This window comes from Polypterus senegalus, chromosome 2 (assembly GCF_016835505.1).
Source record: "Polypterus senegalus isolate Bchr_013 chromosome 2, ASM1683550v1, whole genome shotgun sequence".
Lineage (NCBI taxonomy): Eukaryota > Metazoa > Chordata > Cladistia > Polypteriformes > Polypteridae > Polypterus > Polypterus senegalus.
The window spans coordinates 96,537,574-96,563,518 of record NC_053155.1 but is presented as its reverse complement, the minus strand read 5'-3'; the positions used below and the strand labels follow the sequence as shown (position 1 = coordinate 96,563,518).

The following is a 25,945-nucleotide window of genomic DNA, read 5'->3' as shown; positions in this document are numbered from 1 at the left end:
AAATTAAAAGACCCATTGTCTGCAGAAATCCATGAACCAGTGAAAAATCCGTGATATATATTTAGATATGCTTACATTTAAAATCCGCGATGGAGTGAAGCCACGAAAGTCGAAGCGCAATATAGCGAGGGATCACTGTACTATTTATAAAAGGTTTGATTTTGCTTGACTTCTCACTCTATACAACTTCAAGCAACTGACACGCAGGTAAACAGACTTGACCTGAGAAAACTGTGCGCGGGGAATGTGATAGCAGACTGCTTGCTGCTTATCAACACATTTAAAGGACAAAAGACGCTGACGTAGAGGTGAGAAGCAATTTAAGGTAGGACAGATCTATACGTTTTTTCGTAGGCTCTGGTAACTCTAGTGTTAAACATCATTACTTTATAAATCTGGGGGATTTTTATGATGAAGGGTTGAAGCCAAAAAAGAAAAAATCCATAAGGAGAACAAGAGGGCAAACATATTCCACAGCACCATGAAATAAATCAGTTGGCCTGAAAAGTAAAACCAAAAAAAAGACAACATTTGTCAAGGTAATAGCAAAATTTGTTCCATGGTGTCACTCATGATGTCATCAATGTGTAACACCTTAAGTCCAAGAACATGACATATACAAAGGTGAAACAAACAGAAAAGAAAGAGAACAAAGAGATTTTGACAATTAAATGTTGTGCCAAAAAGCCATTAATTCCATAATACCAAACAATGATTACACTGCATGTGCATAAATATAGAAAATTACACTCTTATATTTACTCTGTTAAATGTGGAGTCACAAGATGTATACATATATAGGATGTATACATTTAATAAATATTATTTCTAAATTAAATTATTTCAGTGTTTTTTATACATGTTATTTTTATGCTTTTACAATTCAGCTCAGAGGTTAGTCTCTTTTTATTGCCATGATTCAGTGACGTTGAAGTGTACAGAAATCACATTTTGTATATTTTAATATAATGACCATTTTGAATGTGTACTTTTGATTGTTATTTTAGTAGATTGTCATACAGCCTTTTACTTCATCACAAGTATCACCATTTTGGATGTTTTTTTCAGCCATAATATTTTTGGTACTGGCATTCTGCTGCCATCATGTAACTAGAGGAAGTGACAGATGGAGCCATGCTAGTGCTGGTGTCAATGATTCTTGAATCTAACTAGGTAAGTTTCATTGACTATGAGTTTGACTTACATTTTGGTTTTAATGTTTGGTTCCTTTTTGATAGACCCTTTTTGACCATGAGCTACCTAATGTCTCCTAATCATTTCGATTATTTTCTTACCATTTTTCTTTCTGCCATATTCAATATGGCAGAACATCCATGTCTCTTACACAGATTTCACCCTATCAGAGTGTCACTAGGCAAAAATAAAACAAATGGATACATTTTAATGGTAATCCCCAGTTTCAGCATAAATAAAAAGAATTAATATATCTATTTTGATAAAAAAGGGAGAAAATCTAAATTATGTGCATTTCTGCACCAAAACTGAAACTGTAACAAAATGTTAAATGCCCTCTACTGTTTACACAAACCGCAGATTAACAAGAAGAAAAGGATCTGTATTTTCAGACAGAAAGGGCAATCACTTAATCTCTTCTTTTTAACCTTTCTTAAAAGAAAATTACAATGAAGTTCATTCTGGCTTAAAAATTCGGACAAGTGAAGATAACATTCAAGAACACTGTAAATGCAAATGTTAACCTTGGCTCAAATCAAACCAAATTATACAAACACAATTAAGGCTGGAAGTGTTTTCCTTGATTCAAATAAGGTAAGATACTTGTGAAGAAAAAACAAAAACAAAACATAATTGTTTTCACTACAGTTAAAAATCATATTTGGAAATACTGTTCAGTGAATTAAAGACATGAAGTTCCATTAAAATAAAAAAAATACATATTAATATGATGGTATGCAGCACCAAACAATCTTTATTACTTTATATCTTTGAGACATGCATGGTTCTTCGCAGGTATAAAGTTACAATCATTCAAACAATATATAAACATGATCCTTGCAAAATGCTATTTTTTTGAAACTGCATTCTTCCATTGAAACTTCTGTGCTGCAACATCTTAAAAAATGCCAATTAAAAGTATGCATACACTACTTAATTCTCTCAATCAAGTAAAAGCCTCTTAAGATAATCAAAAAGAATAACTTATACAAATATCCTATAAGATAAAGCAAGAAAAAACAGCATATGCTTATTATGTGATCTTTGGACTTAACAGAGGAAAAGATACTTTAATGCATCTTTAGCCATGTCTTTATGTATTGTTTACAGATCTCCTGAAAATGATTGTTACAGTACAGCAGGTATCACAGTGTTTCCTCTTCATTAGTTAACAGGCAAACATTCAGTACAGCAACTCTGAACATATTTAAAAGCATTATTTACAGACACTATTTTCAACATAAATATTGGCTTTAACAGAAGTATGAAGGATGTACAAAAACAAGACAACATAGGCAAGTCAATACACTTGGTATTTGTTTTCTTTTCAGAGTAGTCTTGTGTTGCTATCAAATCTTTTAAGCCACAAATTAAGAACATCAGAAATACTCAAACCTACTAAACTATCATTGCACATTATTTCTTGTACTATCAACCCCAGTGGCACTAAAACATTGCCTCTCTTTTTGTTGTATACTATAAAGGCCGTGAGCGCAATCTACCATTTTCCAAACCCATTTTTTAATTACAAAATTGCTGGCAGCTCCAGAATTGAGTGCAATGGAGGAATGCCATCCTGGATAGAATATCCATCCATCACTGGGCAGATATATACACACACCAATACTTCAATACTTGCTTAGAGTTGTAATTTAGCCACAACAGTTTGTATCTGAGATATGGGTGGGAGTCATATTACACAGAGAAAACTCTAGAGAAAGCACAAGAAGAAAAGCAATCTTCATAGAGTGACTAGGCCAAATATATACTCTGCACACTGGAGGTGAGAGGCAGCATTGCCAACCATGGTATTATTCTTCTGCTTGCCACATAATTTAAGAAACAACACAATTTTGCGAATATGCCAATTGAAAGGCAATATTTTATGGCACCTCATTCCATTTTTAGGCTAATGCAGTATAGTAATTAGAAAGCTTTTAGCAACAGAACTGACACTTTTTTCCAAATACAGCATATTGCTTAGTGAAACCGTGTAAAGTGCATGGTCCCAAAAGTATTTAATTTCTTACAATTTGTATCTGTGTTGGATATTCATTCACAGGTTTACATTTTTGCTGTCTTTTACCTTCAAAAACATTTTGGAACAATTTAGCACAATGTTTAAATGGGCCTTTTTCATTTTGTATTTGGGGCTAATGAATTCTACACTACTCATGAATGTGCTAATGTTTATGAGTATAATTATAAGAGACTCTCTGAATACACACACAAACAAAGCATTGTAATAAGGTGGCAAACTGATCAAGAGAAAAAAGAATATCAGGCAAAAATGAAAGGAAAATTGACAGTGTACACTTTTCAGACAGTGACACATTCTGGAGAAAATATACTAAGATATTTGACTTGATTCACATACAAGAAACATAGTCACTAAACCCCAAAAGGGGTATATTGATCAGGGTTGCACACATTAGTCCAGTTAATTTTTACTGCAAGGTTATTTATAGAAAGTACTCACTAGGTGAGTGGCACTGATGCAATGTAAATGATTATAAATTGCATTGGCATCTATTTTAATGCAATGAAGGAATTCCTGTTTAGGGAGCCAAGTAAATGATGATACAACCCACCACTTGCAGAAAGAAACATCTTTGTGTAGTCAGATGGTGAAGACAGTAGGTGCTATGTGCTCATTTTTTTCTCCCTTTGTGTATGTATATGTGGGATAAATCCTACTGAATTATAAAGAACACATTTTTAATTTTATTACTCTTGTAAGATTCATTCGTCTAGTTCTGGGGTAGTTAAGGTGATGTGCTATCAAATGTACACATTTTATGAATATTTATACACCAGCTTATTTAATTTCATGCACATTTTTATAGTATGAAGTCACATTTCTGTTTAATAAAGAAATAACTAAAATCCAAAAGAGGTTTTATAAATGCTACTTAAATAGAGTTTAAAGAACAGAATAAGAAAATGATGCTTTTTTTTTCTCCAATGCGGACCTGAAGATGAAGCATAGTTTTTAGTCAGTTGGTTCCCTCTGGTTGCACACAGAATTCTAGCTCCTCTTAGCAGCAGTAATGGTCCATGAAAAAATGTTTTGGGGGAAAAAAATAAAAAAAAAATTGTTTTACTCAAATCAGGAAATACTTGAGCCGCTAGCAGGGGACTTTCCCATCCTCCTGGTTACTCTGTCCTTTTCTTGATCAATTTCTTAATATTGGATTCTTCATCATAGGCTGAAAAGAGGAGGATTCCACTGAAGTATAATTCTCTATTACCCTTTTTATTTTAAGGGGAAAAGGGGATGATTCAATTTCCATGCAACAAAAAGTAAAATATTCTACCACTGTAATGAGCATATCATATGCTTTTGAAATAATGCACTTTGCTTCCGCTCTGCTACAATAAACTCATTTTGGAACTCATATACCACATTAATTTAGGAAAACAAAAATATGTATTCACCATTTTGCCTGACTCTAATTTACCATTCAAGTAAAGTAAAACAAAAAAAGTGTTTGAAGAAAAATCCAAAATTTATATCCCGTTGTTAAATGCAAATTGCTTTGATTTAGTTGAAAATCATTATCAGGACAGTTAGACTAGCTTTCTACACATTTACAGTTTTCCTTTCAGGCCAAACTGGAATGGATGGTACCACCAGATACCACTTCAATACAATGAATTAGGGTTTTATCCAAACTTACCATGATGGTTGTGACAACCACAGTTCTGTTTTCAATTCCGGATGTATCATTGGGGAACATAATCTCATTCTGTATTAACACCAACTTGTCTATGTCATTCCAGTATCCAATCTGTAGAAAAGATAAATAATATCTATCAACAGAATACAAATACAAACAAAAAAAAATGAACCTGACATGTCTCAGACCTGGACAAACATAACATGTATGTTAAATGTTAACACATTTTTAACATGTTTAAAATAAAATATAACTATTAACAAGGCTTCTCCTGTTATATATAGAAATTCTCCATTAACATTGCTTTACACTCCTAACGTTTGTAGACTGAGTTTCAAACATGTTGTTTAATTCTTTCATATTCAGGAGAACAACTGGCACAAGGCAACAACTTACTTTACATGGGTGACATAAATTAATTGCAGTGCTGTTTAGACGATATGACTAAAAAAGCAGACATCTAAAATGAATTTGCAAAGATTTTTTTTTTGTTTCAAAGACTTATAGTTTAATAAGACAGTGTAAAATCAGTGTACCCAAAGAATGAATTGAAACAGCAAGTGTGGACTATTTGTGATTATGCTGAGATTTTCCAAATTTGATTTGTAATTTCATTGAGTATGCTATATTGTCATTTCACTTTTGGCTAAAATGAATAATCAGTTCCTCTTTTACACGTTTGGTTATACAGAGTTTATGAACATGAGGGAGTCCCTTATGATTGCATTATTATAAAAACTTTGATGGGGGGAATATTATACAAATGCAAGTAGAAGACAGACTGATAGGCAGATTGATCTTTATTCTTCCCTGGAAGGGAAATTTATTTTCTCCAGCAGCAACACAGAACTTTGCAGAACAGCAAAAGTGCAAACTATTACTTAAGTAGACCCAGAACAACATAAGTACAGTATGACGTTATAATATAAATATGAACCCTATGCCAATGTATCTACTATTATAACTATTTAGGATGAGGAAAGGCAAAATAGGAGAATAATAAATACTCTGCAGACTGGTGGCAAAAACAAGCCTTAGATGAGCCCCTCAAAAACATATAGTGGTATAAATAAAGGTGTTCTAAGGCAAAGACGTCAACTCCTCTTCTGCCTAAAATGGGTCCTTGGCTAGTCATGTAATACAGATGGCCTTACTAATCAGTTTATTTAAAAATTTTGCATAGCCTGTGATGGCGACTTTCCCCAGCAGGTCATAGCATAGAACAACACACTGGTCACTATAGACTGACAGAACACAACCAGCACCTTGAGAGATATATTAAAATCTGCATCTCCACATAGAGATGAGTCTGCTGTTATGGTGGCTCTTTGTTATCAAAATAGTTATCAGTCTGCTGTTCTGATGGAACCCATCTTACCAGCTCCTTGGAATGATCTAAAACATAAGTGAAAATTGAAAAACATCCACTTAATTAAAAAGTATATAAAAAGGTTAAAAAACAAAATTATTGAAACAAAGGGAATGAGCATGAAATACACAAAAAAAAGATCTATCTATCTATCTATATATCTATCTATCTATCTATCTATCTATCTATCCCAATTTCGTCTTTTACAGAAACTCAATAAATAAATAAATAAATGCATAAACATTATAACAAACAAATACACACAAGAATTACAAAAAAGAAAGAAAACTTCTGACTTGGCTAAAAATAAAAAAGAACAGTCACAGTGTGGTATTATAAAGGTGTATTGCCATTTGGATGGAGGAGCCCCAGTAGTATTCCTTGACTCAAAATCCTGTCTAAATATACCAGTAGATGGGCAAACTGGAATGGATTAAAAATGGGAGGTGTTGCCAGATTCTAATTACACTGTGGTGTGAAGAAGAGTGTGTCTAAAGGCATACTGTGACATGCAGTATACAGCACAAAAAAGAATCAAATCATTTACTGTGTTCATATTGGTTGGTAAATAGAATGTAAGACTTGCAGACATACTTAATAAAGTGTAATAAGGATTTCAGATGACAGAAGAGTGGTCTATCTTGCTGCTGTCGGTGATGCTAATAGATTGTTTACTGCCATCGTGTGTGTATTCTTTATACCCCACTCATTTTTGAAAGCATCATTTTAATAATTACTGCATGATTACAGTTTACCAATGAAGAGTTCTCTGATACATTGTTATATTGTAAATTTGCTGTCAAAATAACAACAACAAAAGAGAAATGCCAGGTAGTCAGATTTTACTTGAATAAAGACCATTTCACTGTGGTGGGGCAGTACAGGCCTGGTATTTAAGTACCCCAATCTTTGTCTTGCTCCTTCAGCTTTGTTGGCTAGTAAAGCACACATTGAGAAATTAGAGATATCCAAGATAATGAGGAAAAAGACACATTTTCAGTAACAGGAAATGCAGATTTCCATTTATGATAGCCAAGTGCTTTAAGCTTCAGTGGAGGAAATATAAAAGAAGTGACTGAAATAGATTTAGGACTTGAAGGTAATAAAGAATTACAGTCAGAAAAAGGATGAGCTCAAAACCAAAAGGGGCAACAAAGACAAAACACTAAAGCCTCAAAGTCAAGTCCAAAAACATTTTCAGTGCCTGGTAAGACTAATAATCTTTAATAAGTTTAAAAAATACTAAATAACACCACAATGTTTTGTTAAGTATCCAGTAATGAGGACAAAGTACATAACACATCACCATCTTAAATAGTGGTGTCACATGACACAACATCTGATTCTAACATGTTAGCAAAAGGGTACTGTACATTGCTAACAACAAAGAGACACATAATGGCATCACCCATCAACAAGAACATGTTGTACATATAAAATGGTGATGTATTAAACAAACAAAACTGACAAAAAATATTAATTGGCTAAAAACATGCTCCAAAACCAGAAACAAGTCCACAAATGAATTCTGCATGAGATTACCTATGTGATCACATTAACTTTTCAGAAATTTTCATGAATTTTAGGTACTGAAATTACTTTATAATAGAATAGTTTTACACATAAGATTTTATTCATGCTGTAGTCTATTAACCTTCTTGCTAAAATTTCAGAAATGGCCATGGTATCTGGATTATTTCTCTTATTAAATACACACACACATGTTCACTTCAAAATCCCATATCTGGTAACCCCTGATTACTCAATTCAAATGTCACCGGTCCTACAGTGCATTGCATGGTACTGTATTAAAAACATTTTATAAATTTGAATTTAATTCAGCCACACTAAGGATCTAGGGCAGATATGGTGGGAAACTATTTAGTTTTTCCAAAATGCTTTTAATCTAATATTATTTCTACAGTTACACAGAAAGAAATACCTACAACAAATGGTTTAAAATACTCAGCATCTGTGTAGTACCTGTTCCCTTGATAACAACTCTTCTCATTTCATTCTCTTTCTGTTCATTCACATTGATAATGAAATAGTACTTATTCACTTTGAAATTGTTCATATTTCCATATTAAACAACCAATTTATAGTCAAGTGCTACAACAAAAATGCAACTCATAGCTATTGCTTTATGCTTCTTTATTGCTAAGAGAACTCTTTGCTACTTGACTGGATCATGTCATTTATAGAAGAGCTAACATACGGTTTGTGCAACACACATAACACAATGAAAATGGCATAATATAATAGTTTAACATAAAAAAAGCTTAGCATACCCTCCTTGGTCCATTATTTTTCAGCTCAAAAACATCCATTGTGTAATTAACCCTTCGTCCATAATGATCGAACTGAACATTTCCTGTTAAGCCCTGGATTCGTACCTAAGAAATGCAAGTTAAAAACAAATTATTTTATCTTTATAGGCACACTATACTAGAAAATGTTTCTGAAGTCAGGATTAAAAAAGTTTGCATGTAGATAGTTCATGCTGTCCTTGTGTTTGCATGGATATTACGGGATATCAATATTCTCCCAATGGCTAAAGACTTTAGTACATCAAATTTTATTTTCCATATCCATTAAAAAACATGGTAACAAGGTGCTTTAAAATTGTACAGCATAATTAAAATCAATAATTTGACAAAATGCACTTATTTCCAGAACCTTGTTTTACTACAAGGGTAATAGAGGGTGTAAAGTAATCCCAGAGGCATTGGCTAAATGCCACAATATAACCCTGAGTGGGGGATCATCATAAGACATGAAAACACTCACAGCCTCTCATTTTGGGCCATTTTTAATAAAAGTAACAAAATGTAAAACACAGCATGTTAATGGCACCTTGTAGAAGGGGATTCTACAAAAAAATGTACATTTATCATTTAAAATATACAACTGTATCTGAATTTTTGGCTTATTTGACAGCTCTATGAGAAAGTGAAGTGACTACAATTTGTTCCCACTATCCTGTTGTTATGAGGTGGGTTTACTGTATTTTGAAATGTTATTGATCTTACATTTATGTTTTTCTGTAGTTTTGAAGTATGCAGGTTTCAATTGTAATATCAGTTTTTGATTTAAAAATTATTTGAAGTAGTTAAATTATTTTTATTCCATTATCCACATCACTCTTGTATAAATGGGTGCCATTGTTTCTTGAAACAGTTGCCAAAACTTTTGGTAATGAATTATTCCAGTATCTAAGACTGAGGATAAAACCCTCTGAAAGAAATCAATAATAAATAAACTTTCATTTATTTTTTTACTTTTTCCTGTTTTTTTCAATGTATTAAAGTTTCCATCACAAATACATAGTAACTATTTGGTTGAAACCCTTTGCATTTTTAATTTTTTAACTTGTTCCAGTTTTAATCAACAGATTAAAAATGCAATTAACAATACCAGATATATAGTAAATGCATGGTTGAAAACCTTTGATGATTCTGCCTTTCCAAAGAGTTGGAACAATGGAAAAGGTTGGATAATAGTGAGCTAAATAAATAGGAAGGAAGTAACAAATTGGTATTCAGTCATAAATCATTAAAGTAAAAAGGCAAACTCAACCTCAATAATTTCATGTAAACCTCCGTATTATGCAGTTACAGTCTATGCTCAGATTTTCTGAGCAGTTGATCTGGATCTGATCTGCTATATGAAAGCAGTAAAAGCCCTTTTGATTTTCAGACAAAGGTTCTTAGAGGTAGGAGGATTTGAGCTGGCTATACCTATAATAGGACTGGCAGAAAGAATAAAGGATAGACAATTAAGAGCAGGAATGAAGGGAGAGAACTCATTACAACTTGGTGACTAAGTGCAGTAGGGTAAGCCCAGAGAGGCTTTAGGTTTGTTGTATTTAGCTGTCATTATTGTATTGGAGTCCCCATTAACCTGTACCTCTCTACAGTATATATTGTTTTATAATAAACTCCTTTCTTTCATGCTCACCTCAAGTGCAATATGTACGGGCCAGAATGTTTAAAGTGTTACTATGTACTATAATGGTATATGTCTGCTTATACACACAATATGACTTCTTGCACATATATGTTCTAATATTTAATAGTTATTACTTTGTGAATATACTGCCTTTCTATGCATTAAATTAGCAGACACCGTATATAATACATTTACAGCTGTTTAGCTTATAACATAAAATAGCACCAAAACAAATTGTTTAGGAGTGGCTGCTTTCATTAAACGTTGGCGATATTCAATGTCTCATATACGTCACTATTATCGGTTTGGTCATTTCTTGAGCTCACCTGTTTTAAAGTTCGTTCCATGTCTATTCCCTGCCCCCAAGGTGCTGCAGGGTTAGCTAGGCAATCCCCTGCATTGCCTCTCCGGGATATATCGATCTTCTGCCTTCTGAGGTTACGAAATGCTTCTGCCATTACTAGCACTCCATCATATGTGAGGGCCGATGTGTACTATACATCAAAAGAAAAGCAAAAAGGTAAAAAAGAGATTATCATTAAGAGAGGCAGGCAAAATGTTACAGGTAAGTTTTAAGTATTAATGTTTGGGGATTTTGCAATAGAAAAATTTTAGTAGCAGGTTGTATGATGAAATGGCAACTCAGCTTCTGACCTTGGGCACATCACTTAACCTACCTGTACTCCAACTGTAAAAACACACTGAAACAACTGTACTGTATCTTGTAATCATAATAATAACAACAATAATATTAATTCATTACATTTATATAGCACTTTTCAAGGTGATCAAAGCACTTTACACAGTGACTGGGATGCCATTTCAACTATCATTAATAGAAAGCATCCACCAGGATGATGCGAAGGCAGCCATTTTGCACCAGTACGCTGACCACACATTACTTGTTAGGTGATGAAGGGGTTAGAGATAGTTAGCCAGTCAGAGACAGGAGATGATTAGGGGACCAGAATGACTAGGCCGTTGTGATAGATGTAGCCAGGAAATCAGGGTACAGCCTGCTCTTTACGAAGATTGCCCAGGGATCTTTAACGACCACAAAGAGTCAGAACCTCGGTTTTATATCTCGTCCAAAGGATGGCACCAGTTTTACAGCACAGAGTCACTGCACTGGGGCATTGGGATGCATATTTAAACCACAGGGTAGGTGTCCCCGGCTGGCCTCACCAACACCTCTTCCAGAAGCAACCCAAGCCTTTTCCTGGTTGTTCTCCCATCCAAGTACCAGATGCCCAAATGTGCTTAGCTTCAGGTGGATGAAATGTTCCGAAGTGCATGTGGCATGTGCCTTTAAGTCACTCATTGGATAAAGGAACCTGACAAAAACATAATTATTTTTTCTTTTACATTTGGTACACATCATTTTCCAGCAGCCTAAGTACATATTAAAGGAAATTATCTTGTCAACTTGGTTTTACCGGGTACGAGTGTGTCTTTTACTGCAGGGATTGTTGCTAGTTTGTATCAAGTGCTGCTTTGGAAACAGTAAATGGGAAAAGTGACTTTAGAAATTGTCTTGATCTGCATGTGTCATCTACTACTAAAAATGGCAGTAACACAAATTACACCTCTTTGAACAAGGATTGGGCAAAATGGTTTTGCAGCAATTAGTGCTGCTGTGTCTTTGGCCCAGGAATATGAGTTAATAGACTTACAGAAAAAGACGTATCTGTGCTAAACATGTAATGTATTTTTTAAAAAGACTCATTTAAGTGTTTTAGTTCAGCTAAATAATTTTTACAGTTGCCAAGAATTATACTTAGATTGAATTTTTTTTTTAGTTACTAAAACTCCACAGTTAATTTGAATAAACACATGCTCTATTCAGATAACCCCAAAATCTTTTCGATTAAAATTGTGCAGCATAATTATAAGCATCAAACAAAATGTTAATAAATGGTCATCTCCTCTGCTTTCTTTGCCTGGAAGAATTAATACTGTTAAATGAATATCCTTCCAAAAATCCAAATCCTTTTTCAAAAGGGTTAACAAAAGTGTAAGTTTGCTTATTTTGCAGACCATGTATTAAAAGGATGGCACTGCAAAAATTGAAAGTAGAGAGTGGAAAGGTATCACCTGACTACAAGCTTTCCTAAAAGTTTGTAAATACTGACTGAAAGGAGATGGTATTGGAAACGACCAGCTTTGTTACCCTTGAAAAGAAAACATTACTCAAATTCTTTTCTATATTTCTTGATTTGTGCTCTAGTCAGTAATTAATGTCAATTTACTAGCAATCTGCAGGTCCATTTCAGAGTAATGTTATATTCCAACTCTTCTTAACTTCTACAGTATTTAATTTATGTATGTCTTTAGGCATTCAGATGTTTTTGTACTGGCAATGTGTTTGCAGCCATTAATCAATTGTGTCTTAAAACTGGAATTCCGTCAAAACATAATCTGTTTCTTTTTACAAATTTGGAACTTTCTTGAAAGGAACCCACCTAACCTTCATTTAGCATCAACACTTTAATATATTTTAACTAGTACTGAGAATAGGCTGCATTCCTAGACTTCACCAATTAATGTCTTACTGTGTACCCCGGGAAAGGAACTGTGCAATTGTGAACTGCAGAACTCTTTTTATATTAAACATACCCAAAGTATATCAGTACTAGGCTATAATCCTGAATGATGTATTCTTGTAACATATGCTTTGGGACTATCCTAAATTAAGACCATTTTGAAGGAAGCAATTTGCTTATATATAAGAGAACTGGATTTCCAAATATATACCTAACCCTATACTGGCACTGTTTGAAGTAACATTGGATGGCACTAGCTTATGAAAAGATAAACTGATAGTGATTTCCTATAATACACAGTGAGCATGTTGACCGATTTAGCTTCCAAAGGAAAGCATCCATCCTCTTCCGCTTATCTGAGGTCGGGTCGCGGAAAGCAAGTTTTATATAAAACTGGAAATAACCAAATTGTCCTTGCTTTGAAGAATGTACCTTTTTTCAGAATTTGTCATAAATAAGCTCTGTTTAACTCTTAATGAACTCCTAGTTGTATACCTCTCTGAATAAACATTTTACATATGACACTATTATATATATATATATATATATATATATTATTGTAAGGAAACTACTCAGTGAAATGCCAGCACTACTCACATCATTACAATATTTTATTGCAAAATATGTTGCACTTAATGATGCCCTGGAAATGACTTTGCAAAGCTATTTTTGTTTCTCCTTATTACAGCAACTCTGATTTTTTGATCTTTGGTGACATCTACAGACTTTATATTATTGACCCGGCTGTGTATCAGCAGTACCAGATACAGTATTATTTTAGATAATTATTTCAGTGTATATATGACATAACTTTGTTTGGTATATTTCTCTGCAGAAGTGGTTTCTCTAACACTCCACAAGATCACACTTTGATTTAAACCACTGGTCGCAGTTGTTTAGCCATAAAAGCACCTTCTGAGGCTAAAACAAATCAAAGATCTCATGTCATATATGCTGGAAAAAGGCAATGCAGACAGAACAGGGGTGTATTTAGGTTATTCACACTTTACTATAGCTATAATTACACAAAATATCACTGTTTATTTAATTTATTCAGGTGTTGCAAAGTGCAGACAATCATGGCATTTATAGTAAGTGACGTGCCTGTGGCTGCACACTATCTGCAGGTGCTTTGTACTGTAGTCTAGTTAGACAGTAGTATAGTTAGAGACTTCTAGCCTGCCACACTTCTCTATCCATCATATAATCCAGCATTTCTATTTCCAACACAGTTCCCTGTTTCCTGATTGGAAAGTGCAGTGTTTTTATACGCATCCGGTTTGTACCTTTTGTCTTTGATTCTGATAGCAGAATTTCCACAGAAATTTGCATTGTCTATTCTGCACAATAATCTGCTATACAAAGACCCCTATTTTGAGTGCTTCCAATTTTGTATATTGTATTTGCAACTTTCATAAGTTGTTTTGAATCTGAATGCAGCATTAATAATCATGCTTGCACTATCATATACTACTGGAATTTATAGAATACTTTTTGTATACTTTTGTACATTTTTTATTTTCTCTTCTTTGTTGCAGTTACTTGATACTGTTTCAGTTTGTAATGTTTTGTGTTGACCTATTTCTAAGTGGAAACATTTAAATCACATTGCCTGAATATCTCTGTATATTTGTCCTTATCAGTTTGAATGCCAAATGAATCCTTTGTGTTTGACATAACTGAAAAAAAAAGAAAATCCATAATCATAACAAAGTGTATGAACTAAATTTGGAATATTATCTCAAACACAGAACTACTACAAATACCCCAAAAGAACAAATTCATTTTAAACAAATACAATGAATACAAAACAAAAGATTAAAACCTTTCAAACACTTGCCTAAGGTTTTGCCCAAATTGGGCATGAACCATGTAAACAACAGAGCCAGGAACAAACACAAGGACAAAGTACTGTCTGTAAAGGCATAACAATCTGACAGCAAGCATGATACTTCAACCATATTTATGACAATTTGCTTCTCTTGCTTTTGACACATGTGGCTGCAAAATGTGACAGGGTAGCTAAAAACAGCAAAACAAAGCCGTCACATAACAGAAATTTTCCAGTGATTTTCATTTGTAGCCCTTTTTTCTTCTTTTCTCTGCCATTGCTTATTTTTTTTTACAAAAAAAATATAACTAGAAGTGTGTAACATTAAAGCCTTTTGATAACTACAGTACTTGTTTAGCTAGGTAATGACTACTGGCTCAAATTAATACAGCAAATCTTTTTGTGATATTGTTTTTCTTTTTCATGTCCACTACATACTGTTTGCATTAACCACTATCAAAATACTTTCAGTGATCTCAAGATTTGTTTCCTGCAAAGGCCTCATTTTACTTGCATATAAATGGAAATTGGGTGATAGGGTCAAGGATTTGCTACCAATTTAACTTAAGATTGTTATTCTATAAAGTTTAAAAAATTGAGAAAAGTTGACTTTGGCTTGCCATCTGTATATGTGTCTGTGTATGTACTATATACATGTGTTCATCTGTGAGATCCTACTGTATGTACAATCAGAAGTTCAGAAAAAACGTAACTTCCTTTTTCAGACAAGTTGCACCGTGTTTATCTTGTTATAGGCTCCAGACCTGTATTTCTATATCCTCAAAAATGTTTGACAGAGGTCCAATAAAAACTGTGGAAAAAATGGTTTAATTTAACCAGAATTTTTGCAATTTACTCCGTTTAGTCACAGGGCCAGGTCTATTGATTTGCAAAATTGTTGCACAAGTAGTTTTTGTCATATACAATTTATTTAAATATATATGTATTCACACAAGGAGACACATGCAAGAACACTCATGCACTCAAAAAATGTGTAAGTGAAGATAACTGTTAGCTTCTCTGTCCTACCTGAACACATGCTGGATGATAAAAAGAAAGAAATGAACACACAAAAAAGATTTGTAAAGGTCAACGTGGACAGAGGCATTAAGCTATCTCTGTACCAATCTGTCAATGTGTGAGTTTCAAATGAAATATTATGAGTATTTAAGTTGATCACTTCATTTAATTTCTTGTTCATTTTACTGTACATTTATTTGTGTTTATAATAAACATTAATATACAGTACAATTGATTATGTTATATTGTAAAATCTTTTGTTAAGTAATTTGCTGCAATATCAGTGAAGTGAAATTTACATGGAAGTACTGTGTGGACTATTCCATATTTCACTTTTAATTCTATAGAGCTGAAAATACAATAACAATGCCAAACACTTTAAATTTCTATGTCACTGCAAAATATGGTGCTGAAAATATCCCTACTCCGATGTATGACAATACACATGCACACTGTTCCTTTTCAGTGCTTTTATTGGTCAGTCTTTTTTTGTTTTTCCTGGACAGTCATTTATCTCCAGTCAATCAGCTTTAAACAGTATAAAGGAGGAACTTTATGCTCAAAGATACAAGATTTCACAAATGTTATCAACATGTTAAATAAAAGAGGGTTACTTTTAAATTCATACAAAAACATTCTTTTACATGCAAGCTCTGAGGGATTTTGCATGCTTTTGTGAATGACAAAGGAGAGATCATTTTTATTAAAATAAAAGTGATGACTGTGTTAGGTTTTTCTGTTTCTATCTAGCATAAAGTAGCACAGAATAATATACCATAAGCCTTAGGTGGGAAAGCATTACATTCCAGGTATTGGACCACAATAGGTGTAGAAACCAAGGAACATTACTAAGTCCAGCCATAGAACAAGGAACCAAAAAATTATTTTGTGATGCTAATTCACCTGTTTAATCTGCCAGTTTAATTATAGGGGTATAGTTGCTTCACCACAGGTGATAATGACATGCTAAGAATCAATAATCGAATAGCCTGCAGATGCTAATCTTATGCAGCCTCCCTTTAAATTTTAGAGTCTCCTTCTTAAAAGGAACCCCTAATATATTTAATCTGACTAAAATTATACCCACACACAAAACTGACTTATAATTACCAAAAAATATTTTAATAGAGGAAAAAAAAGTATATATTTTACGCAGCAGCTATTTACAAAGAGCGTTCAATAAATTTACATAAGTGTTCACAAGGTCAACATTTTTAAACAAATTAGTTTAACAATATCTTTTTGTTCTCTCAATATCAACTCAACTATATTTGAAAATAAATTTCAGGATCAAAATAAAAGTCATTTTTAGTATTCCATTTCTCTACCACTGTTTATATTATTATTACACGTATATTTACTACTTTACTTCTAAGTGCTCAACTTTAAAAAAAATAAAAATAATAATAATAATGTTGCAATCAGTTTTTATCCTCTGGTTTCAAACCCTTATCGTGCTTTAGGTCTGTTTAATCCGGTTATCTAAATTGTGTTGCCACTCGTCTCTTGCTCTCTCTCTCTTTTTCTCTCCTTCTTTCTGCATGTGTATGTGTATCTGCACAGGGTTCCTCACAGCTCCACCACCTCCCACTGAAGAGATTTCCCTGAATTACATTCTTCTCCAATGAAATGAACTCTAGTGTATTAGATTTATATACTGTACATACAGTATGTACAAGCGGATTACTATTTATTTATTTCACTTGAGTTCCTGCAGGTTATACAAATATTGTATTTTTTTTATTGAACAGGACAGTGCTGTGGAGGACGTAGAGGAAGGAAGGAACACATCCAGGGTTCCCAGGATCTTTGCTCTGAAATAAAACTGGTTCTATAATGGTTGGGAGAGCAGGTGTAAGCACCACTATGGCCAGGTCATTTTTACTTTTGTTTTTGATGTAGATAGCTTGCCATTGAGACATAAATGCATACACCACATATATATTCAACTTCTGATATAGGAGAAATATCAGAAAACTGTAATAGTAAAAAGCAGAATAGCAACATAAATGACAATAAACAATTAGAGATAACATTTTTGGAAGCAAGTAAGGAGAATGATCACTTCAATACACAGGCCACTGGAGGCATTATGTTGTAGAGTTTATTTCTGTTAAGTAATGTCTCTGCCTATATGTCTTCACTTGAGTAGTAATGAAACTAAAATCCAGCCGGAGTTTGTTACTACATGCTAAAATCACTTGAACTTTATCTTTAAAAGAAGTCTTGAGGAGTAAGACCATCTTCAGTACACTTTAAATTGAGACGCTTGCTAATAAAAATAATCCTATGACAGGGTAATAACTGAGTAAATAAAATATTACAACTGAATTAAATATACAGTAATCCCTCGCTATATCACGATTTGACTTTCGCGGTTTCACTCTATCGCGGATTTTAAATGTAAGCACATCTAAATATATATCATGGATTTTTCGCTGGTTTGCCGCTTTCTGCAGACAATGGGTCTTTTAATTTAGGTTACATGCTTCCTCAGTTTGATTGCCCAGTTGATTTCATACAAGGGATGCTGTTGGCGGTTGGATTAAAAGCTACCCAATCAGAGCATGTATTACATATTAACTAAAACTCCTCAATGCTATAAGATATGCTTCCCGCGCGGTGCTTGAGATTGTTTACTTCTCTCTATCTTTCTTGCTCTCTCTGCCTGACGGAGGGGGTGTGAGCAGAGGGGCTGTTTGCACAGAGGACACGGACGCTCTTCTACAAAATGCCGCTTTATCGCGGTGCTTCTGTATACTTAAAAGCATGTATTGATTTTTTGATTGTTTGCTTTTCTTTGCAGCTCTCTCTGACATTTTCTGCTCCTGACGGCGCTCCTTTAAAGATAAGATATATTTGCTTTCTTTTAATTGTGAGAAAGAACTGTCATCTCTGTCTTGTAATGGAGCACAGTTTAAACGTTTGACTAAAGGGTGTTATTTCATGTCTAGAGGGCTCTAATAATGTTAACAGTGTGGGAGAGTTTATAAGGGCTTAAAATGTATAAAAATAAACCATACAAACATATGGTTTCTACTTCGCGGATTTTCACCTATCGCGGGTGGGGGTCTGGAACGCAACCCCCGCGATCGAGGAGGGATTACTGTATTCTTTTCATGTACAATATAGTACCAGAAAAATACAAAACTTACAACATTTACATACACATATATGGCAGTAAATAAACAGTTAAACACAATCAATCTCGGTGGTTAAATATAAACAAAGATATGCCAATATAAAGTCCTGGAATCAAAAGAAGTGAGGGATGGCAAAAACCAAATTTAAAACCATTCCAGGAGAAAAGAAACCTGTGGCATTACACTTAAAGTTATAGTTTTGATGACCAAGACCAAGTGGGTGCTCTGCCCATTCTCTAATTTAATAAGCACATGCCAAAGTCCAGAATTGTACTAACATATGTAAACCAATATCCATTGATAAATTATTAAATGTTGATTTGTGATGTTCCAAATTAAAATCATGTCTTCTTGAGTGACAATAAAGAATGAGGAGAAAGCACTTACACTAAATATAAAAGTATTAAGGTGAAATTCACATGAAACATGTTCAATAACAGTTTCATATGTAGATGCTTAAATTAGAAACCATTTAGGCATATTACTTTAGAACTTCTGGAAATGTAGCATAGCAAGAATACAACCAATAAACAATAGAACAGGGAACATATTGTAAAGCAAACAAATATGCACTAACGGTTAAAAGTTTTAGAACACCTCAGTTTTTTCAGTTTTTCTTAAATTGAATCAGTTGAAATGCAAAAAGGGATATAAATTGGTGAAAAGGTAAGCTGTAAACTGCAAGAGCTTTAAATTTAAAGTTTATGGAAGAATATTTCACAATAAGGCAGTAGACATTACAACTTGCCAACAGACTTTGATGGCCTATATCCCTCTTTGTCAGGGCAGAAGGACATTATAAACTAAAGAAACACATTCTCCACTCGTTTTGAGCACTGGTTGTGTTTGCTTAAAGGCAGGCAATTTCCTTAAATAATGGGAGCACTTACACAGGTGAAGGTGAAATCCTCAGCATGGATAGGTAGATGTGTATCTAATGGTGTGATTTCCTGGCAGGATGAATGCCAGCTTTATTAGTTTAAAAATTATTTTAAAAAAGAAAAAAATATTTTATTTTATTGACAATAGCCATTTCCATTATATCGAGATGTCCTTAAATGATTTGAGTAAATGTGGACTTCATTTTGAACACATCCCAAAAGTTGCTACAAATAGTGATAGTACAATGGATCAACAGGATAGCAGTGTGATAACCTTTAGGGGAGAGTGGGTAAGGGCTTCTGATTCTGTCCTTAATGCTGCTGCAGAGCCACATTGTACCACGAAAAGCCATCAAGTTTCTCTGTATTGCATCTGACCCCTTTTTTAGAACATACCTCGACCGTACTGAGATATGCATATGTCACCATTGTATAGCAATTGTGCCAAAATCTTTACAGTGATTGACACATGAGCCAGGAAGACACTTGGCCTTGTCACTGCAGCTCTTAGGCCCACCCAAAGAGCTCAGACAAAGCTGTTCTCGTGCTATGAACGACAGGGTCAGCTGCACATATTAAAATTATACCACACTCACTAAGCTGACTGGCTAGGCATTATCCTCTGACTGAACTCATTAATGTGCTAAGTGTTTCCACAGGACATGATTTAATAAACCTTTAATAAGGCAGACAGCAGCTTGGCATGCTGTGAGGCCATTTGACATGGAAAACAGAGAGAGAGAGAGAGTGAGAGAGCTGGAGGCAGAAACAGAATAATTCCAGTACCGCCTGAGAGAATTTTGTAAGTTTAAAGGTTTCTGGTAACCAAAAGCCTTGTAAACTACATTCATCCACAGAAGCATTGTTAAGCATCTGTCTTAACAGCAACATATTATATTTTTTATTAGTTTACTGATGGAAATCATAGCCTTTAAAATAATTAATACAGCACCCTTTTGATGATATTTTATTAACAGAAAAAAATGGGCAGAACAGTATACAGTAGAAATAACAAAAAGGTAGATTCTGGGATGCACTTTGCATAACAAAAACCTGTTTGGCTGCAAGTAGAAGGAGAAACACTTGAATATCTATTTTGTGGTTTTATTTATTATTACATTCTACTTGGCACCTGAATAAGCACTGCCCATCAATTTTACAATACATTCTTGCTTTTTGTGCATTCTGTTTTATGGAAATGTTACAGAATTTTGATGAGTTTTACCTTATAAATTAACAACAAAATGATCAAAATTCATGGACAATACTTGTGTTTTTTTTATTTTGTCACGGTACGGCATTTTTTTTTTTTTTTATCAAAAGACAGCCTAAAAATAAATCAATTTTACCATTTTCTGAACTTACATTTCACAATACAAGTTTCTTTGATTTCCTAATAATGGCAGTATAAGCAACCTGGGATGAGGTGTCAGGAAGCGATCATGCACACACCCAGACTTACCAATTGATTTATTACATGTGTCTTTGGGATGTCAACGTGAATGAACATGAGATGCCTTCACACATCCACACACAAACACACACACATACAGCACAAAAACTTCATAAGTGCAGCAACTAGACTGGGAAATGAACCCAGATCCATGAATTGCTAGCTACTGTTGCACTCTCTAAAGAAATCAGGTTTTGTTGTAACTGAAATTCAGAGCTATCTTTGCTTCAGTTTGGAGTTTACAGGTTTTATAGGGTTATCTCTCAGTACTTCCACTTACAAAGGATAAACTGTTAGCCAAAAAGTGATATAAATATATGCTTGGCCTTATCCTTCTGTATGCTATTCCGTTCAGAGTAGGCTATTGCCTTGCACAAAGTGCTGCTGGTTTTTAATTGGATTAATCGCATCCAGTTTATTCACTGTTTACCAGTTCATTCTGTCAGTGTTCCTTGTTTTAACAGTTTATCAGTAATCATCACTGCTCTTGTTTGTCTGCTTACCTTCTAAAATTCTTAACTATCACAGAGGACATGTTAAAATATGTCTAAGCTATTTTCAAGTATTACTGTGCATGCTTGTGAAAATTCTATGCCTTATGATTTGCCACTTGAATCCCACATTCAAATTCCAAACATCTCTAACCTGCTTCTTTCTTCCTTCCTCTACATATTTGTCTCTGATTCATATAATCTCACACTTTGGTACACTAGTACTTTATTGATCTTTTTCAAGACGATTCTATTTAAATTCTCTGTTCTGTAGCTGAACACCTCTTGATCCATTATGTCTCTGGCCTTAGCTTTCTTTACTGTCTGAAAAAATCAGTTCACTGAGATTTGCTGTTACTGCACTTCCATTAAATACGTCCAGAGTGCTACAAAGATTACAAAGATTGCTAAATAAAACACATTGCAGAAAATTGTACAATGTATACATTACTTTATCAGATTGACCTTGTCTCTGCCTACAATAGGCTTACTACCTTTTTGAAAATTGTTCAAAACTTTGGCCTTAATCATGCCTGTTCATATATATTTTATATGCACACACAAATCACAGCATGAAATATAACTGGCTCACATTTGCATACTTAAACAGTTATGTATGGACGAAATTACTGCAGCATTGCTTTTATATGTTTTTATTTGCTTTATTGAACTTTTTACTATACATTTTTACATTGGCCACAATGATCTTTTCTAACATTATTTGATATTTGCCTATAAAGTATGCTGTGCCTCATATGGATTATTTTTTCATGTCACATTCAACACTAATAATAAATATGTGCACTTTTGCAAATGTCCACTACATTTGATATTGTTTTTCATATAAAACGGGGTTATACATAACATAATCAAATCCAAACATCCATCCATCTATTATCCAACTCGCTATATCCTAACTACAAGGTCACGGGGGTCTGCTGGAGCCAATCCCAGGGCAGGGTGCCAGACCACCACAGGGCGCACGCACACACACGGGCCAATTTGGAATCTCCAGTCCACCTAACCTGCATGTCTTTGGACTGTGGGAGGAAACCGGAGTACCCAGATGAAACCCACATAGACACGGGGGGAACATGCAATCTCCACGCAGGGAGGACCTAGGAAGCAAACCCGGGTCTCCTAACTGCGAGACAGCAGAGCTACCCACTGCGCTACCTTGCCACCCCAAATCCAAACAGTTAAAGCAAATATTTAAAAATATTGTATGTTTAATTAAGTTTCAAGTATGCTCTTATCTGCAAGAAGACATGGGCAGTAATCAAATAGTGATTACAAAATTACTTTTGTCTTACTGAGGCATCACCAGGCCAGCACTGATAACACTTCTCATGCAGGAAGCTTGTGTGCCAAGAAATATCATGGTTACTTTCAGGAAATGCAGTGCAAACCAAAACAGGAAACGCCCGGCTCCAAATGGTTATTTATTTGCAAAAGGAAAGATAGAATAGGAGCAAAAACAAGTTTATTATCTGGATTAATAAGGTTACTGTATCTAGCATAAGACATTTTATGTTTAATTTTAGCCATTTCTGCTTATTACTAGTCCTTGAAAATGCTGAGTAATTCACTATTCTGTTCAGTTCAATTTACAATATAGCACTTACACTGACTACTAACAAAAATTTATAAATATGTTAACAGTAAAATATAGAATTATACAAAGTTTACCTATAAAAACATAAATATATGGTTACAAATATTGCAATAAAGGCTTTAGTATTCTTCTTCTTCTACTTTTGGCTGCTCCCATTAGGGGTTCCCACAGCGGATCATCCAAAATCTTTAGTTAAAATGTAAAAAAGTTATATTATCCCAAGTTCTAACTAAATATGGCTTGTTGACAGAGGAGCAGAGGAACTCAAAACTCCCATTGGCAGCATTTCTGAAGAACGTAAACATCTTGTAGATCAATTGTTTTTTGCAAAAGACAACAAGCACAGTTCACGTAAGCCACATGGCTGCCCAAATAGTAAATAATATAAAGTGGCTGTCAAAGCCTGGTCTATTCCTATGAATACTAGAATAAAAGTTAGTCTTCACTGGGTTAGGAATAGCAAAGTGAACAAACAGAAAGAAGAAATACCCATCTATCCATTTTAAAACCTCACTTATTTCAATTCAGGCTTGTGTGGAGCAGGAAAGTATCCCACCAGCATCAATTAGAAAGCAGGGACTATTCCTAGATTGAGCCCCAGAAGAAAATAAAAACATTTCAAACAGATTCTTTGCATTAACAGAAACCATAAAGCACAAAACAGAACTAGAAAATACTTATATAACATCTGTATGTTCTATATGGAATACACTTTACTAAAATAATATTCAACTGCTCTTTTATTCCTGTGTATTGTTCTGGATTCCTATATGACATTAGAACAGTTTTGACAAGAAGAATGCAAAACAATACATGAATGAATAAAAAAGCAGTCAAATATTATTTTAGTAAAGTTCAATTTGCTGTTTACACATTCCGCATCATTTTTTCTATTGGACTAGAAAAGTAAATGATTAGATTAAAATAAGGTCTCAGAGCATTTATATCGAATAACACACATGAAGCTTTGTGGTTTATGGTTGATATCATTTAAAGAAAAGTATTTTAAAAAGGCAGTCATCACAATCTTCCAAGGTCTAAACAGACCACTAATTCTTTCACTTTTCCAAAAGGTAATGATCAGATTCTTACATTAAACTGAAATGAGTACATCAAAATACTTCAGTTTTTGTTAGGTACTGTATGTACTAATTAAGTTTCTAAGTTAAAACTGATAAAGTGCTGTACATAAGCCACATGCGTTTGCCAGGAGGTGATGCACAAAGAGCATTTTGTGTAAGGAAAATGAAAGATTCTGATGTGTGTATTCTGCATAGAACACACTGACGTTATATACATATTTTCTAGTTCTGTATTTTGCTTTATTGTTTCTGTTAATGCAAAAAATTGGTTTGATATATTTTTATTTTCTTTTAGTCCCTACCTTGTAACTGATGCTGGTGGAACACTCTCCTGCTCCACACAAGCCTGTTAATGCAACATTGACTGATGCATTAATTCATGAATAAAGAGCAGATGAACAAAAGAACTGCATTCATTTTATTATATCTACATCAAAAAACATAATAATTTTGGAGAAATTACTTATTATACAGAAGCCTTCATATGATGTTTTTTTTTTCCAGGATCTAACTCCGGGTGTTTCAGGACACCTTCCTGAAGTATCTGGACATCTCCTTGAAGACCCAATTACACATGAGGTGAGTTATTTTAATGTTTTTAAAAGCTGTGGCAATGATTATGACTTGATGTACCCCAATCCTAAACTCACAAACAGCAACCCATATAAATAAATAAAGAGTGCTGTTCTGCTGTAACAATAACGCAAATATTTTGTAAGCCCCCTCATGGTTGGCTAATGAAAGGTGTTACTGCTATTTTTCTCAATAATTGTACAAGTGGGCAGTATAGGCTAGTTGCTGATGAATGAGTCTTTGAAAATGCTAAGCGGTGGTGTGCTGGGGAGACATCATAAAGAAGAGGGACGCCTCACGCCTGGACAAACTGGTGAGGATGGCAGGCTCTATTGTAGGCACAGAGCTGGACAGTTTGACATCCGTGGCAGAGCAACAGACACTGAGCAGGCTCCTGTCAATCATGAAGAATCCACTGCATCCACTGAACAGTATCATCTCCAGACAAAGGAGCAGCTTCAGCGACAGACTGCTGTCACTGTCCTGCTCCACTGACAGATTGAGGAGATCATTCCTCCTCCACACTATGCGACTCTTTAATTCCACCCGGGGAGGGTAAACGTTAACATTTGTGAACGATAGGGGGCGCCCTCGCTCCCTTGAACCCCTGTCCACGACTCCAGACACCAGGTAAAAGTCCTCAAGTTGACTTTATTTTCTTGCCACAGTGTACAAAGCACACTCTCCTCCACAATACTCATAAATCACCAATAAATCACAATAATATACAATAAACCAATCCTCCAGCTCCCAGACGCGTTGCCACCCTTCCACCCAGCTCAGCTCGTTGTCTGGGAGTTCCCACAGTCCTTTTATACCTCCTGACCCGGAAGTGTTTCTGCCCAATAGTCCACAAGTCCTTTTCCCTTCCGGGTCAGGGTAAATAGTCCCTTTCTTCAACCCGGAAGTCCGTCGCTCTTCCTGTGACGAACCTCCGGGTCACAGGGCACGAAAAAGCCCTCGGTCCTCCCTGCAGCTCCCTCCTGTGGCCCCACGGCATCCAGCAGGGCTTTGCATAAAAACTCCAATGTCCATGATGCCCTGCTGGTCTTCTGGGGACCTCCACGCTGCAAGGAGGGCTCCACCTGGCGGCTTGGGGGTATTGGCCGGGATAAATGG

General features: G+C 34.6%; 1 protein-coding gene across 7 annotated transcripts in view; it reads right to left on the bottom strand.

Moving 5' to 3' along the window:
* The window catches only part of LOC120523159 (glutamate receptor 4), a 488,284-nt gene that overhangs the window by 99,511 nt on the left and 362,828 nt on the right, over positions 1-25,945 (bottom strand). For 6 of the 7 annotated variants that reach the window (XM_039744179.1, XM_039744180.1, XM_039744181.1 and 3 more), the window contains exons 7-9: positions 10,521-10,688; positions 8,535-8,639; positions 4,875-4,985 (exon numbers count right to left, since the gene is read on the bottom strand). In XM_039744179.1, coding sequence (XP_039600113.1) covers positions 4,875-4,985; positions 8,535-8,639; positions 10,521-10,688 — 384 coding nt within the window. Of the gene's footprint in view, positions 1-1,936; positions 4,404-4,874; positions 4,986-8,534; positions 8,640-10,520; positions 10,689-25,945 lie in introns of those variants that run through there. The other variant, XM_039744186.1, reaches the window with a different exon arrangement.